General features: G+C 35.1%; 1 protein-coding gene across 1 annotated transcript; it reads left to right on the top strand.

Moving 5' to 3' along the window:
- Positions 1-1199: 1199 nt before the first annotated feature.
- Smp_194620 (methyltransferase, putative) lies at positions 1200-8934 on the top strand (the record flags this gene model as incomplete). The annotated part of the gene is made up of 6 exons (XM_018792445.1): positions 1200-1370; positions 2043-2315; positions 3278-3449; positions 4432-4584; positions 7077-7312; positions 8821-8934. 6 exons carry the CDS (start codon positions 1200-1202, stop codon positions 8932-8934), a joined length of 1119 nt encoding a protein of 372 aa, XP_018644643.1.
- Between the last annotated feature and the right edge of the window lie 7235 nt (positions 8935-16169).

Raw genomic sequence — 16169 nt, 5'->3', positions numbered from 1 at the left:
AAGCGACCTCCTGGGAGTCCTTTAAGAGGAAACTTGACTTATTCTTAAGGACTAAGGATAACATATTATTATGATTTACCAAATTCTTTTTTTTCCTCTATTATCGTTCATATACCTAGGTTCTTACCTGGAGGTATTGGTGATCCACTGCTACCAGACACGGAAGCCCGTTAAGCAAAAGCTTCTTCTATTCCGTCCTCAACCATTTGAACCATTTGAACCATTTAAATGATGGAGGCTACTAGACAGTATGGCTAGACTAAAACCAAATTTCAAGTTTTGACCACTTCCAGAAAAAATTACAAATTGTCGAGGCGACGCATAAATTGTCCTACGCCAGTTTGACCTTCAAGTGCTCAGCGACTTCCAACAATGAACGGTGCCACTGAGTCGTTGCCAATGTGTGGTTAGTGGTTTTCGCGTCAGCGCTTTAGAAAATAAGTGAGGACACTCTTTTTTTAATCCCAGCAACCTAGTTAACCTGTCTTCTGACAAGCTTTAAGTAGGTTTGCTGAGTCATTTATTACAAGTCATTTTGAGCAGATTTTTGCTGAAGATTCGATTATGAAGAATACGTGTTTCAGTTTTCGCACTAAACTACCATTGTAGTAGTATTTAAAAATTAGTTTTTAATGAACCTACTGGATAAATACACCATTGTGTGCACCTAAGTCTGCACTCAAATTCATCTCGTACTTTCTCGTTCTCGTGGTTTTAATTCTATGCAATTTTCAGTAACAGGAGTCATTATTGGAGTCTGTCAAGTTCCATGTTTCCGTTTCAGTTTTTTTAGGACTTAAATAAACAGGCTGATCCATGGTTTACTAAATTCTACAGAAATTGTTAAGAAATTCATCCATAATACTATGTCAATGCCTTATGATCTTTTATTTAAACACATCGGAAACTACAACATTTTCACATTTTTGTGTATATTGTCAAATAGTTTGACTGGTTATGTACAGGCACAGCAACATTCGAACCTTTAGTTGAAGCGATAGCTAGGTACTTCGGTCTGAATGTGCTCGTATCTCATATAAATTATTGGTTCATCTATTGATAAGGTTTTCGGAGTATATATATATATATAATTTTCCAGAGTAATCCTATCATTATTTAATGCACTTCCGTATTTCCTTTTAACTCAGTAACACGTTTCCTGTATATAAAACAAGTGGTTCATCGCATATAAATTCGTCATGTCTCCCGATGCATTTCAGAAAGATGTAGCGCAGTATGGAGATTGTGTTATAATCGATTTGGGGAGTTTCAAGAATTTAACTACAGTACTTAAGAAGGGTGGTGTGTCGCAAACACGTTTTGGAGCAATGAGACATGATGATTGTGTAGGAAAAAAGTATGGATCAAAGGTATGTTGACAGACTGATTTTTCCATGATCACTTCTAGTCCTACTAGTAGTATTTATTAAATAAATGTTCAGGATAAAGACACTACTGTTGGTTACCCCAATACATGGGATAATTATATTTAGGTCTCACCCTTTTCTGATTGAAGTAGTCTCACAGTTGTCCAAAACTGTTACCTTTTGTCTATCGTTACTAATGCTCTAGTGTGTGATTTGCAATATTTCAGAAATAGGTCAAGGTTTAATTAAATCATCGTCATCAAAATGTATATTTTATATCACACATTGATGTGATTTGAACGTCGGGTATTCCTAACGGAACCGATTCTCCCTATAAGGTAGATAGTTCATTAGTTATAGGATAGACATGACCCCTAGTTGATTGTTTCTCCCAAATGGTAAAGACTAAAAATAATTCGTTCAGCCTGAAAATAGTTCCTTTTAAAGAGTATTTCAGTTTCTGTCATTTCTTACTGATTTGTTAGATTTTTATCCAAATAAGTTTCATACAATCTTGCGTGCTTCTAACAATAAAGATTACTGATGCAGATAGTTTCATTCTTTCCTTCTTCTGTATGTATTGGTTGTTGTGTTCGTTTCTTAGATTCGAACATTAGAATCACTGTCGTCACAACTATCTCATAATTATCACTGGGTTTATTTTTGAGTTTTTAGATCCAAACATCGCATGGATATGTGTATATATTAGCGTTAAGTCCAGCCCTATGGTCAGAAACACTGCCCCACCGGACTCAAATAATTTATCCATGTGACGCAAGTTTAATTGTCGGGGGATTAGATCTGGTTCCTGGGAAATGGGTGTTCGAAGCTGGGACAGGCAGCGGATCATTGACTCATTTCTTAGCTCAAGCTGTATTACCCCATGGTCATGTTTATACGTTCGATTTTCATAGTGAACGTGTTAAGTTGGCGTCTGAAGAGTTCGATGTGAGTTTTGTTTTCTGTTTATACAGGTTTAAGTAAATTTGTATATTTCGTTTAGTCGTTGATAAGGTGGAAATTGTGTATATCGATACTTGTCCAGGAGTCTGTTGAGTTAAACGTTACTCTTGATTGCATAGAAAACGTTAAGTCTATTATCAGGTCATTGTGATAGAATATTTCAGAAACTGGAAATTTTTAGGTAATACCTATTAGAACTGATTTATTCATTAATTACATTGCTGTAGATACTACACATTTCATTGTAGAATAATTTGTATGGCATAACACAATTGAGTCTTATTTACTGATATGCTAGGATTAAAAAGCAAAATCACATTCTTTTACTCATTGTGACTTTTGTTCAAGATACGATATTCTCGTATTAGATTAACATGAACTATGTTCAGCATGACACAGCATATGATTTGTTATAATTTAGTATTTTTCATATATGTGATTTCATCCTTATTAATAATCTAAATAGATGTACAATCAATATATAAATGGGCGTGTTTTCGACTAGGGTCATCGTCTTGTTTCGGTGTTAATAAGCCTTCACTTGTACCAGTCTTTGTATACTTACTTTCGCGTCGTGGGAATTGCAGTAGTCCCTCGTTTTACAAGTGTAATCGATAAGCGATCCCGATATAACAACTGGTGATTCAGTCATAACATATGGACCACCATACATTTTTCTTTCATATCACATCATGTTCTACAATGTACTATCTAGTTATGAGTATTTAGAGTAAATAGTGATTCATTACAATAAGTAAAATTTCGAAAACAGTTTGGGGTGTAGGTCATTATTGGTAAAATCACGGAATTAGCGTATCCATTAATTTCCGTCTTCGATGCATACGTTTTTCCATGCTTCTGGTTTTACAAGAGTAAAATCACGATATTGTTTTTCCAAGAATACTCAGTTCCATATGATTTTCTATTTTATCCCATGATTTATTTAGTCACATTCACTTGGGGATGTTGTGAAGGTTAATATGCGTGATGTTTGTAGTGATTATTTTCCACCAATCGGGAGTGAACTAAATCCAAATGGTGTAGATGCTGTTGTCCTGGATCTGCCTAGGCCATGGGTAGTTATTCCGCATCTTGGATCTATCCTTCGTCTTGATTCAAGTAAAGTTTGTAATTTTTTATCGAGTATCTGAAAATAGTGTACAAAACAAGTTTAAATATTTTTTCCTTTTTTTCATGAGTAGCTATGACTTAGTAGCTTAGTTATTTAACTTTTAACCACTTCATCACAGTTTCAGTAACGAAATGTAGGTTTTGACGCTGATTAGGGGATAAATTCAGTTGCCTTTAATATCCTGTTCATACTTCCATGACCCATAAATTGCGGGTTACTGAATCGTCAATCAGTTGCTTCTTATGTGTAACCATAATGAAAATGAAATCAACCGAAGGCTAATTTAATCGGGTAACAGAAGCAATAGTCATAAAAATTATGCTTGGTTCCCAAAGTTGTTTGTGTATGACTAACGATAGTTTATAATGTTCAGAGAGTTTGAAACGAGGCAAAAACCGTGTAACCCATCTCTATGTTACTTTTGCATATCGTTTTCTGTGTTCTTTAAAATTCAGAAGAATGGATTTTGTATATTCAGTATACACTTGTCTCATCTCCGGTGGTCAGTTTAGTGAAGCTTGATTGAGTCAATGAACTTGAAAGTTGCAACAAACAGTGTGTCAGCATATAATCAGCAAAAGTGATAACTAGAGGATATTTTTAAAAATGACTGGAAATCCATTTTCTATATGTATGGCAACATTTTTTTAAGGTGTTCACCCGCAGTACATCGTAAAACGTCTTTTTATTGATCAGAAATTAAATCGTCGTGACTTATTATGCACGATAGAATATAAGCACCAACAAACTGAAATCAAGATGGAAACCAAAATGCAAGGATAGTCTTTTCTGCTTAATAAATACACACTTTGATTAATATTGTATTTTATTTTAACAGTAAGTTGGGATTCCTCCATTTGATTTACGACTAATTTTATGTCATTTTTGATAGTATCTCAATCTTAGTTTGATTGCAGCCAACCATATTAAGGGAGTAATTCAGTTTTCTACATCTATTTTATTTTTTAGTTGGTCGTGTGTGTTTATTCTCACCTTGCATCGAACAAGTTCAGAGATCTTGTGCAGCCTTACTAGAATCAGGTTTTAGACATATAAGCACAGTCGAATGTCTGGAAAGGGAATATGATGTGTCACGAACAACGTTGAATGTCCCAAACATGGGTAATTATTTTTACATAAGCTTATTATTTATTTATTTAAACACATAAATATTGATACAAGGAAACACCAGATAAATATACGCCTCACAAATCTCATTTGATTTGTGTGAGGGCTGTGATACTGCCCAGGTGCCCAGACTGAAGCACGTGGTTTTCTTAGGGGGCCACACCTGGAGCCTCTGACCTGAAGGTCTAGTCCACAAGGCAGTGGAGCATTGTAAGGGGATGCAGTCCCATGGTAGCCGGTGACCAACGATTGGTTCATACGCCATTTGTTCCTTCAGGATGCTGGAGCCCATGTGCACCATTGGTTCGGAATGAGGGTTTTCCAACTCCCCTAGGTGAACTTTCCGTGTCCACCAACCCGATTAAAGCGCCGGACATTCGCTTTTCGTTCTCTCAATTTCGTAAAAACCACCCCCGCCACGAGAAGGCAGTGAGTAGGATTTCCCTGGCAGAGGCTATATTATCAGGAGGCTTATTATCAGGATATAAATTTCTTCATACGTTCCTCAGAAATACAATGTATTGTCAACATCTAACTAAAGCAAAGATAACGTGATAAAAACACATCTCTTAATCAAACTTATCACTTCTATTATCTGCATAAAAATAACAGACGGTATATAAAACGTTTGTTTGGATTGACTTAGCGGTTTACTGTTCGAACTATTAACTAATGGGTTTGTGAACTTTTTGTGCGGTTAACAGAAATGTTCGCAGACGAAAATTTGACAGAACTTCTGAATTCCAACATAACTTTACGATCCCATCATTATTTAACAAACATGTCGAGTTCATAGACTCAATCCCCTCAGCTTAATACAAATTACCGATTGTCAAAAATCTGTAATCATTAGATTCATTTAGATAATTTGACCAAGAAAACAAATGAATCACTTTGGATGTAAGATCACTATTGTGACCTGTTTCGTATGATATTGAGGTTGCGAATCACTAGTATTTTTCTGACTTATTAAAGGTGGAGAAGGATTTTATTGATTGATATTTTTACTCCTTCAAATGTCACAAAAACCGTAATAATTTAAACAAGTTGAATAGACTGCTCGTACTATGGATATCCTTAGTTTTGGACCCTAAAAGTAGTTTGTCAGATAAAGTTCACCGTAGAAAGTGCATCATCTTAGAATTTCATACTGCATAGTATTATTGAAGAAAAACATTGACAAGAATGACATGATAGAAAAATGAGAATGAAGTATATAAATCCAACAGGAAGATAGATGTCAAGTAACAATATTGACAAGATTTAAATGAAAGTAAATCTTAAATGTTTCTGTGCCATTGTGATCAACTTCGAATTATACTATCTAGGGCATCCATAATCTTGATCCTCACTAGGAAATTTACATCTTACAAGATTTGGTGAAATCAGTTACCGATTTCTCTTTGTAATACTGATACTCATGCGTTATTTATTGGAATTTTGTCGCGGTTAAAAATGGCCTGAAAGTCATTTGTGAAAGTAGAAAGTTTGCATCAGAATGTCACTAGCACGTATAATCTAAGGATAAAAAATTATAATACTTGTAGTAGTATAGAATAAAAAGAGAAATACAACAAAATCATCTGTAAATATAGAACAAATGACGTGGAATGATAAGGGGCCGAAACGTAAATATATAGTAGTAAGACTACTTTTCAAACATATCTAATTTGTGTAGAACGATAAGGGTTAAACAAAATCTTATGCGTTCATGGGTTTATAACACTTATGCTTTTGTCGACATTCTGCTCTACAAATTAAATTAAGATAATTACTAGTAAAGGGGTTGTTGAGATTGTTGAGTTTCCATTGAGATCATGATCACCATTTGCTCGTTAGTAACTAGCCTCGAGAGGGAATTCTTGGAGTCCTAGTGGGAAGCCATGATCAGTGGAGTTCGACTGTGCCAGGTGTGAGACAGTTACCCACCGAAAACAATGGAAGATGATCGCGTAATGTCGCGGATTGATTGAAGTTAGACATTAACACTATTGGATGCTGACTCAGTGGTCTAGAGGTCAAGCACTCGTTTACTCGTTACAATAGACAAGCTCGACCACCACATCAAGGTAGCTGCTACGACCAGGGAACGGTCATTTAGTGCTTCCAGTTTTTCAATGATAGTCTAACATTGATCCGTCCATGATCTCAATAACTTGTGATAACTGAAGTTTCTTAGTAATTTAATTGTGACGTTTTCCTTTGTGATGAAATTTTTATCATAGTTTGAATGGAAAGCATCTGTGTAGATCTAACATCATATTAAGATAAAATCTTTTATCTCTTACTTTAATTTGACTTATAATCTTTCGAACTACCAGTCTTTTTTATACGAATTAAGTCTAGAGATCCTGTCATCAATTACTCTTGGACGTAATGCCAGATATTAGAAATCTTGTTTTAACGTAATATTTATTGCTCCATGGCGATTTCAATCTTTCTGCTAAACTGATTATCACCTAACTACTCCTCGTGATTATTTATAGGGCAACTAAGTGCTTCCATTTGGCTTCAGAGTGGTTTCAATGAATATATGAATTCTGTTTCGAAATCCAATAAACATCTGCTTCCTCCTCCTAAAACATCCGAGATAAAGAATCTTCATTGTAAACGCAGTAATCCAAATTCAGAGCTAAGTAAATCGATCAATCCTAAACAACTTAAAGGTGTTGAGGGTTCTACAAAAGTTGAAAATGACTTTACTTGGGAACCAATTCTACAAGTAAGTTGAGATATTTTACGTTTTATTAAGTTGTATTTCATTACTAGAGTGTCTGTTTACCACTGGAATGTTTTCTTTAAATAAAAAGCATGAGTTAGTACTTTGAGACTAAATTCTTTCAAGGTGAATTTATAAAGTTTAAGTACAATTTTATCTCAGTCTTGCTGTTGCTGTGAAACAAATCAGTTTGAGATTAGGAAATGTAACACTCCGTCGAATCAAAACACTTTTCACCATCTTGTATTTAGGTCACTGGGTAATGCCACCAGTCATCGAACAAGTGTCAGTTGAAGCCCACTGAGGACGATCCACAGCCCGATGCTTCTGAAGACCACCACCATGGACTAAGCCCCGGAAGCTGCCAACATACAAGGTTGCATGTTCGGTGCTCGCTCGGGACTACCGATCAAACCACAACTCTTGGACTGCATCACGTATGATCAGAAAGCTAGGTTAAGTCATGTATGAAGTAGAGGTGGAATTGACACCGGAACCAACTACGGGAACGGTTAGCTCCAGATCTCCGCTCGAAGTCCTGTTGAATACCTTCAACCTTCTTGCAGCCTCTACGCAAGAAGAAGTACGACAACAAATCGATCTACATTCCACAAGGTAGTCACTTCGACGACAGAAGCAAAAACGGTCAAGAGGCAAGTGAGCCCCAAGAACAAACTCTGTTAAAAAGGCGAAGTGTTGAGGATGCTAGATCTCCAGAAATTATTCTCTAAACGTTTTGCTTTTGTAATTTTATTTTGAAAATTTGAATTTCCCATTTTCTTGCCAAAAGCGCCCATTTTTGGCTTCAGATTGTATTTCCCACTTGAAGGGACCTTAATGTCATTGTTTTGTTTCCTCTTTCAGTAGGCTACTTTGGGAAGTTTTCTAAGGACATTTTCGTCCTATATATATACGTATGAGTTGTGTGCTCGTTCGTTCGTGCTTCCGACTGCTCGCGTAATATACATTTCCCTCTGCTGAATCTGGTCTTCCCCCTCCTCTAGTTAGCAGGGCCGGGGCGTGCGTAGTGAAATTGTTTGGCTGATTCTATTGTTATGTTGCTGACTTCCGTTCCGTTCTCCGGTTTTAGGTGATATCGTAATCTCTTCAAACATAGCAATATGTTAGGTATTTTGCTTACAATAGTATAGCTTTCTTTTCAATGTAAAAACTTGTGTTTGGATGCGGAATCGGTTAACTACTTTTAAACTATAGTTTCCAGCCATTGACTGTAGTATATATTGTGTGTAATTATTGATTCTTAGTGTTCAATTAGTTGTAATTCACTAGTATCATTAGGTCTGTTCACGATATATATATATATATATATATATATATATATATATATATATATAGAGAGAGAGAGAGAGTAAGGATATCCATAATTACATACTATTCATTGCTTTTTATAAAAATCGTGCACATAGTTCCCTAGTTCTTACTAGTTCCAACATTATTTGTCCTAATGCTCATAATTCATTGTTAATGAATATTTCTTTTTCACTTTTTAGCCTAAAATGCCGGGTCATAAAGGTTATATAACTTTCGCCACATGGATACCTAGCACACAACAAAATGTTTCAAGCACAGAATGTACAGAATTCATGCCATCTATAGACGAATAATATATCTTATTACTAGATTATGTAAATATAAATATGTAGTTCAAATATTTTTTTCGTTTATTTCGCTTATTATATCTTATTCCTGGTTTCCTGGATCAGATTTAACTACCTTGAGTTTACAGAAATTTCATATGCGTTAGACAAATGATTTTCAGAATGTCTAAGATTAGTGACTGATATTCTGAGCCAATCAGAATCAGGCCAAGCGATAGGTTTAGGTTTCTGACAGGCGTACGCTACTGGTCAAGATTTGACTGAACTTTCTGCGAAGACAAATACGTTATCAGTGACTTGATTTTCTGAGGGACATTTGTCTATATTTAAGAATGATTTGTGGATGTATTTTCGATTTCTTTCGCCGGCAGGAGCCTCATACTCACACCTGGTTTTCTCACTCCAGCAGCTGGTTTGATCACGCCTATTGGAAGCGTATAAAACAGTAGCATTCTCGGACGACAGGACAACATAAGGGTAACTTCCTGTATTCATATATTGATAACTAGCGAGGTTATCAGTTATTTTTTACCGTATAGTTACACTAAACCTTGATTAAGAATAGCCAGCATAATCCTAACGATACTATCAGCGTACCAGTGCTCACTCATTCATTACTCAACTGACACCGATGTGGGTGTTTATATTAAGATGTTAACTGTTTATCCACTGATTCCTTCAAGGAACTGCTCGCATATGCTGGAGTTCTCAGGTGAACAATGTTAACATTAATCTTAGAATTTTTATTGAGCGCGCAAGTTGAATGGAAATCATATGAAGTTTGGAACGTTTAGTGTATGTGATAATTGCGACGTTTTTGTAATGCGTCACTTTATCACTCAATATCAGCTGAGTGGAGTAGAAATAAGAATTCCTCCATTTTAATCATGTAAAGAACTATCTTCTAGTCGATTTTCTTTCTTTGGTAGAAGTTCATATTGATGTCCAGAGGAAAAATAGAAACATACTATTAAACCATCCATTTCGAAGTACACAGTTCTGCGAATATCACCTACTTGAGCTACAAAGTTTCCAGAAACCATGTGTATTTACTAATTGAATGAAGCAGTAGGAAATCTTTGCCGATGAGGCTACGTGAAGACTAATTACTAACAACTTATTTATTTCCATACTAGGACTAAACGGCCGTCCAGTGCTTGGAGGTTTTCAATGTTGGTCTAACACTGATCAGTTCATGACCTCAATTAAAACTCAACAATTTCTACAATCCTATGTTGATAACTAGTAGTCTAGTTAAAATACGTAACTTTCATGACAAGTTTGCGTGTATCGTTTTTCAATCGTTAAGGGTGTGGAAGATTATCTAACGGAATCTGAGGAAAAGTGGATTAGTGTTGATCTTCCTTGAAAACGTTAATAGGCATTTTGAAAAACAATGCTGAAAAACTACTTTGGTGGATAATTCTTCTCAATAACTTCAGGCTTGACATCCTCCCAAAATAAGTTGAATTATTCAGTAAGAAAGAATAAATTTAGAAAATAAACAGGGACTGATCACACTTTCACACTATTAAGACGTATATATTCTGAAGGTAGCATATGAGAAGAAATATTGAAACTAATGTTAAGGGTGTCGTAATGAGGATACTCTAGTTAGGCTTGTTAAAAATTGCGGGAGACAGCAATGACATTCGTGAAGAGAGCTCTTTAGTCAAGGCTTGGGTTCAAAGGTGATATAAGGAGTGTCATAAGCCCATCCAATAGATCTGTCAAAATAACGTTTAATACCTCCAAATGGTACATCACCTCGGCTAATGATCTCGCCAATCTATGGTGAGTTATCAGTGATGGCCACACCAACTTTTCTTCATCAGGTTCATTACATCTGTGGAGCTACTTAGGCTACATACAATTGGTTTTATCCTTGAGTGCCCGTCAACACCTCCAGGTGGGGTTGTGAAAAGGGTTCATCAGATCTGTGAGTATTCCCATTCTTCCCTTTCTAATTTGCCAAATGGCGTAAGATTCCTGCCGTATACATCAAAGTCACTGGTATGGACTCAGATAAACCAGGTTTATGTATCCAGATGAGATATATTCGACCCCTTCGTCTACCTTGAACCATAGTGGAGTTGTCTGATTCTCAACTCAGCTGGTCCTGTCAGTACAAATTATAAAGTTTTAATTCCCTCTCTTCCGGAATTTCGTCAAACTCCCTTCGATAGCATTCTAAACTGTACACCTATTCCCTATTACTATATTGTTACTGGTTTTTTCCATTATTATTATTAATATTATTATTATCACAATGACTGACACACATCTCCACTTTGTATTATTCTTGTGTGCAATTTTAACCTTTTAGTATAACTTATCAACTTAAAGTATAATTTTTTCGTACCTGCAAAATACATTTTCTTAATAACAATAAAACCGATGTGAAATCAATTTAGACCGATATCATAACCTTTTAAATGAGTGTCTAATTTTGTTATCTCAACATCAGATCCTTGCTTCAAACCCCTCTCATCCATGAGTTAGGTTGTGTACTGTTTTTCATACTGATACCTACTTAGTACTTACGCCTTTACTGCTTTCCAGTTCAGCTTATAAGAGTTGTGGTTTCGGTGTCTAATCGATTCACCCTTCACACACTAAGTCGATTATTCGAACCCTTTTGAACATAGTTTAGTTCAGGCAGCTAAGCGGCATCAGTAATCATCACACAAAATTTAGTTTGAAACAGGATACATAAGTCTATACTTAGCTTCTGAGTCACATTGACAATTGACTCCAGTGGGTTTTCAGTGAAAAAACTTATTAAGCAATATAGCTCAAGTGGATCACATGGTCATTAATTACTGATATGAAATGTACTGAGAAATGAAGACTTCCTGGTTAGGATCCATGAAGGAAGGGTGATACTGCTTACAGTTGTTTATTGTTATTGTGTTTCACATATTGATTTTTATCTTTTTTACATCATTCATTTGTTTTTCACACAATTATTTTGCTTCTGTTTTTAGTCCTCTGTTGCTGATGTTGTCATCACTTTCAAGTTTTCATACTTCACATTGATGTGAAGTACGGCATCTTGAGTAGATACAATTTAGTGCCAGAGTCATTATTGAGTATCTGTACACTATTGTACTGCGGATATATGAAATAAATTGCGTTGAAAATATATGTCAGGTTTCAAGTTCGACTAGCGGATACGTTATTTACAAAGCTCTTGCTGTGTCCTAGACTATATTGAACACACCATTTTAGTAACAAATGTTAGTATTTCAAGTATTCTACATACATAGTATAAGATCTTAAAAATAATGTAAACGAAACATCCTTAATATGTAAACAATTATAGAGAGTATGATTAAACATCTCCGAGTTTCTGGAAAATGTCATTTGTAATTATTGTGTAATAATAGCATCTAATTTGTTAGGAAACAAAAGCAACTAATTTTTATTTATTATGATGGAATGTCTCTATGATTCATCAAGCCAAATGGTACTCTTTATCTATCTGTCAGTTTTATTCTATAAAGAAATTTGTAAATTGCAATATTTAGGTATCAATTAAGTTTAGGAGAATGAAACTGATTAATCCTATACAGGTACAGTAATGCTAGGATATTTCTTGTATATAATCAAGAACACATTGACAGTGAGGCTAGTCAGTAGTTACGTTTAGATTGAGTGTGTAAACTCTGTAATTTTCGAATGTAGAACGAAACTCCAGGTTTTTTCTTACACTGGAATTTTTCAATAAACACCCAAGTGTTGTATACTTGCTTCTTTTAACTCAGATTTTATAGCAGGATGAATCTGAAGTTTTTATCTCAGGAGAATTTGATGTAAAAACCAATTACTTCTTTAGATATTTTTAGCTTTCAAAATGAACATGATATTAGGAGCTCATCTATAGGACATGATGAAATATGTAGACACTGTTGAGAGCATTTTATACGTCTTACCGTGGTCAACTAAATAGTTTCCAAGGAACATTACTCATTTCTTGTGTCAAAATAGACTATTCGATGGTGAAATTGAACTATTTTGAAGTAACGAGAAAGATAGTAGTGGACCACTTGTTACCTAAAACGCAAACTATCTGTTTCGAATAAAGACAAAAAATTAAGTTCAAGTATCCTTGATATTTGACGGCACTATCAATATCACGAAATTACAACTTAACACTAACGTGATTCGATGTACCGTTTTAGAAACATCACCTGTTTAAGAAAATATGTTACATAAACTTTCCTCTTCTTGATTGGAATATTGTATTGATTTTCGATGAGTCAAGTTTAAGCTGATCGATCTATGACAGCCGTCTAAACACTGAGTTACCAAAATATATAAACGACAACCCATGTAGTGAGACACCTCAAACTGTTTAATTGTACATTCTAGTTAGGAACTAATTGGTCTCATGAGCCATGGGGTTAACTAAGGATTGTGAGATACATTATCACTAATGAATGTAAGGTTTGGTTTCAAAATGTTATCCCAAGTCGTATGTATGGAGTTAAACTAAATCACCATTGTTGTGACGGGCAGTGTTTAAATGTCTGATACTGATACACGGTGTGCTACGCGCTAACCTTTCAAATGACTATTTGAGCGAGAACACAATAGTAAACGAGAAAGTGTATTTTGCTACCGAATAAAATGCACAAATACTCATCTGTATACATATACCACTCCAATCCTAAGGAAAGTGATCCATTTCTTAGCCAATGAAATGCACTTGTCCTTTAGGTCACTGCTGATTACCATCGACTGACCTTTTCACTAGGCTACTTCCGATTGTCTCTCCATATCATCTTTCCATTCTGAAAAATAAGTCTTGCTCCTTGGATTTAACTGAAGGCGTCGAGGATAATGTTACCTTCTTGATGATTTTCGTCTGATCTGGCCATCACCTCTTCCACGCTGATCCTGATGCTCCAAAATGACTGTATCAATTAAATAACCTAATTGCAAGTTTGAGCTAGGAGGTTCTTTATCTGGATTTAATCATCTGTCCCGGATGTGATTTACATGTCGCCCATTAAAAAACTGTTGTTCAATTTTCTTAGAGTTGGGTTTATAATCTCGTCTTCTTCTTTGTGGATATATGCTATCAAATGAAATCGGAGTCTTCCTTCCGAACATTGCGTATGAAGGGGAGATACCCTTAAATGAGGCTGGATTCGGGTTTATTCCTAGTGATTTCGTCGATCGTGCCTCACCATGTGATCATCTTGAAAATCACTAGAAAAGATTCAGCCTACATTTGTGCATCATATGAGGACATTAACATACTTGATTGCAAATAAGGTTGGATGGCTGATCGAGCATTTTTGAATCTGAATTACAAATAAGATTAAATGGATGGTTGAACATTTGCAATTCTATGATTCAGTCAAGACCCAATAGATTTAATTATTAGATCATCATTTGATAACTCCAATAATTTTGATAGGGATGCCCGACGCATTCTTTATACAATCATTATTAGGATGAATGCTTAACTGACTAAGTTTTGCGAGAAATCAAAGTAACATCAGATGCAGTGTCTAACTGCCCAGTGATAATATAGTCATTATCAATAATGGATAAATACTTGCGTAAGCATTAGCTTTTGACAGTATATGAACACAATTGATCCTTTTTCGTATTCGGTAATGGGATGAGGGTTTACTGCGTTTGCGAAATCCTGCCTTATGATCATTTACTCCACATTTCGGGCATTTATGTTTATTAAATAGACAGAAAAACGAGAAAATTGCCATGCCAAATAGTTTCAACAACTAGTGGGAAGCCTTGTAGAGAGACGTGAATTAGTCATGAACATTATACTCTCGATTCGGGAGGGGAGAATTTCGCAAATCAAGCTTCGCAACATTAATGGTGCGATTTGAACGAGAAACTTTCATCAAGTCTAATGCATTGGGATTCAAGTATTCAATCACTTAAGTATCATTCTTAATATGACGACATTCTTTTGTGACATCTTTCTACGTAAGGTTGGGATCTGACTCGATTCTGCTTAAAATTCTAGTACGAATATCTGAGTTTGATGATGACTGCGAACCGCATACAAAATTAAGACACTGAAACTGTTCATCAGAAAGTGAATGCAACTTAAAACTTTTGAATTGCTTACTAAAAAATGCTGCATATGAAACAAAATCATCTTCAGGTCTCTTAACAGTCCTAAGACAATTATGTCGCAAATTACATAAAGCAGTCAGATTATTAAAAATTTCTGTTGATTTTTGTACGGTAGAATCAAAAGGAAAATCGTTTGGTTTTTTGACAAGATAAGGTTCGAATACTTTTTATATTCAGCTGCTCCAGGCTTATGAAGTAAAATTCTCACCTACGAAGAGTCATCATGATGAGAAAACTCAACTTAAGAAAATGTATTCATACCTCTCGAACCGTGATTCAAATATGACACCAGCATCAGGATCAAAATGAAACTCACCCATTGAGCTGATCAGTGATTCGGTAATCGAGCCCCTTAATTCGGACACCTGTACTGATTTTTCTTGAAATGACAACTTCTTTGCCATAATTTCGATCAGGATGTTTGAAATTCTTTTTGTTGCTGCTGCAAAATAGATTTAATTTGTGAAAAGATTTAACAAAACTTTAGTAAACAATTTTCATATTCTCTCCATTTCTTGTATTTTACTTATTCTCAACATTTGTCGCTTGATTCTGACATAACTACTACATTACTGACCATTCATCAAAATATCTGGTTAGTACTTCCTTCTCTTTTTGTATACTATGTAACGTAGCAACTGCTTGATTTTCGAATAATTACTTTAATTATTCCTCTTTCTTCCAATTATTTAATGTTAGTTTATAATCGATATGCCATTATATAATTATTACGTAGCGTATCTACTCGAAGAGTGTTATTTCATAATATATATATATATATATATATATATTGATAATTAATGTAGAGCCATGATGAAAAACTAGTTGAAAAGACACTTAAGTTGATCTGGAATTTATTTTCGCGTGAGTTTGACAATATCGCCGCCAGAAGCTGATATGAATCTAACTACAGAACTCATACTAATTTACAGGCATGACCAGTCCTATACAGATAAATGACAGAATTATAAGGTAAAATAGTTTGAAGTCATGCTATTGGTATATCATATTTATTCGAGTGCGGCTACCTTTACAATCAAACTTCCAGTTAATCTGCTCAATTGTTTTTCATGTCATTCACGACATTAAATTCAGTGGATTGATTAAAATCTGTACACAGT

The sequence above is a fragment of the Schistosoma mansoni genome (genome assembly GCF_000237925.1).
Source record: "Schistosoma mansoni, WGS project CABG00000000 data, supercontig 0282, strain Puerto Rico, whole genome shotgun sequence".
Taxonomy (NCBI): domain Eukaryota; kingdom Metazoa; phylum Platyhelminthes; class Trematoda; order Strigeidida; family Schistosomatidae; genus Schistosoma; species Schistosoma mansoni.
Note: the sequence above shows the minus strand (reverse complement) of the source record. Positions and strands in the feature narration are given on the sequence as shown.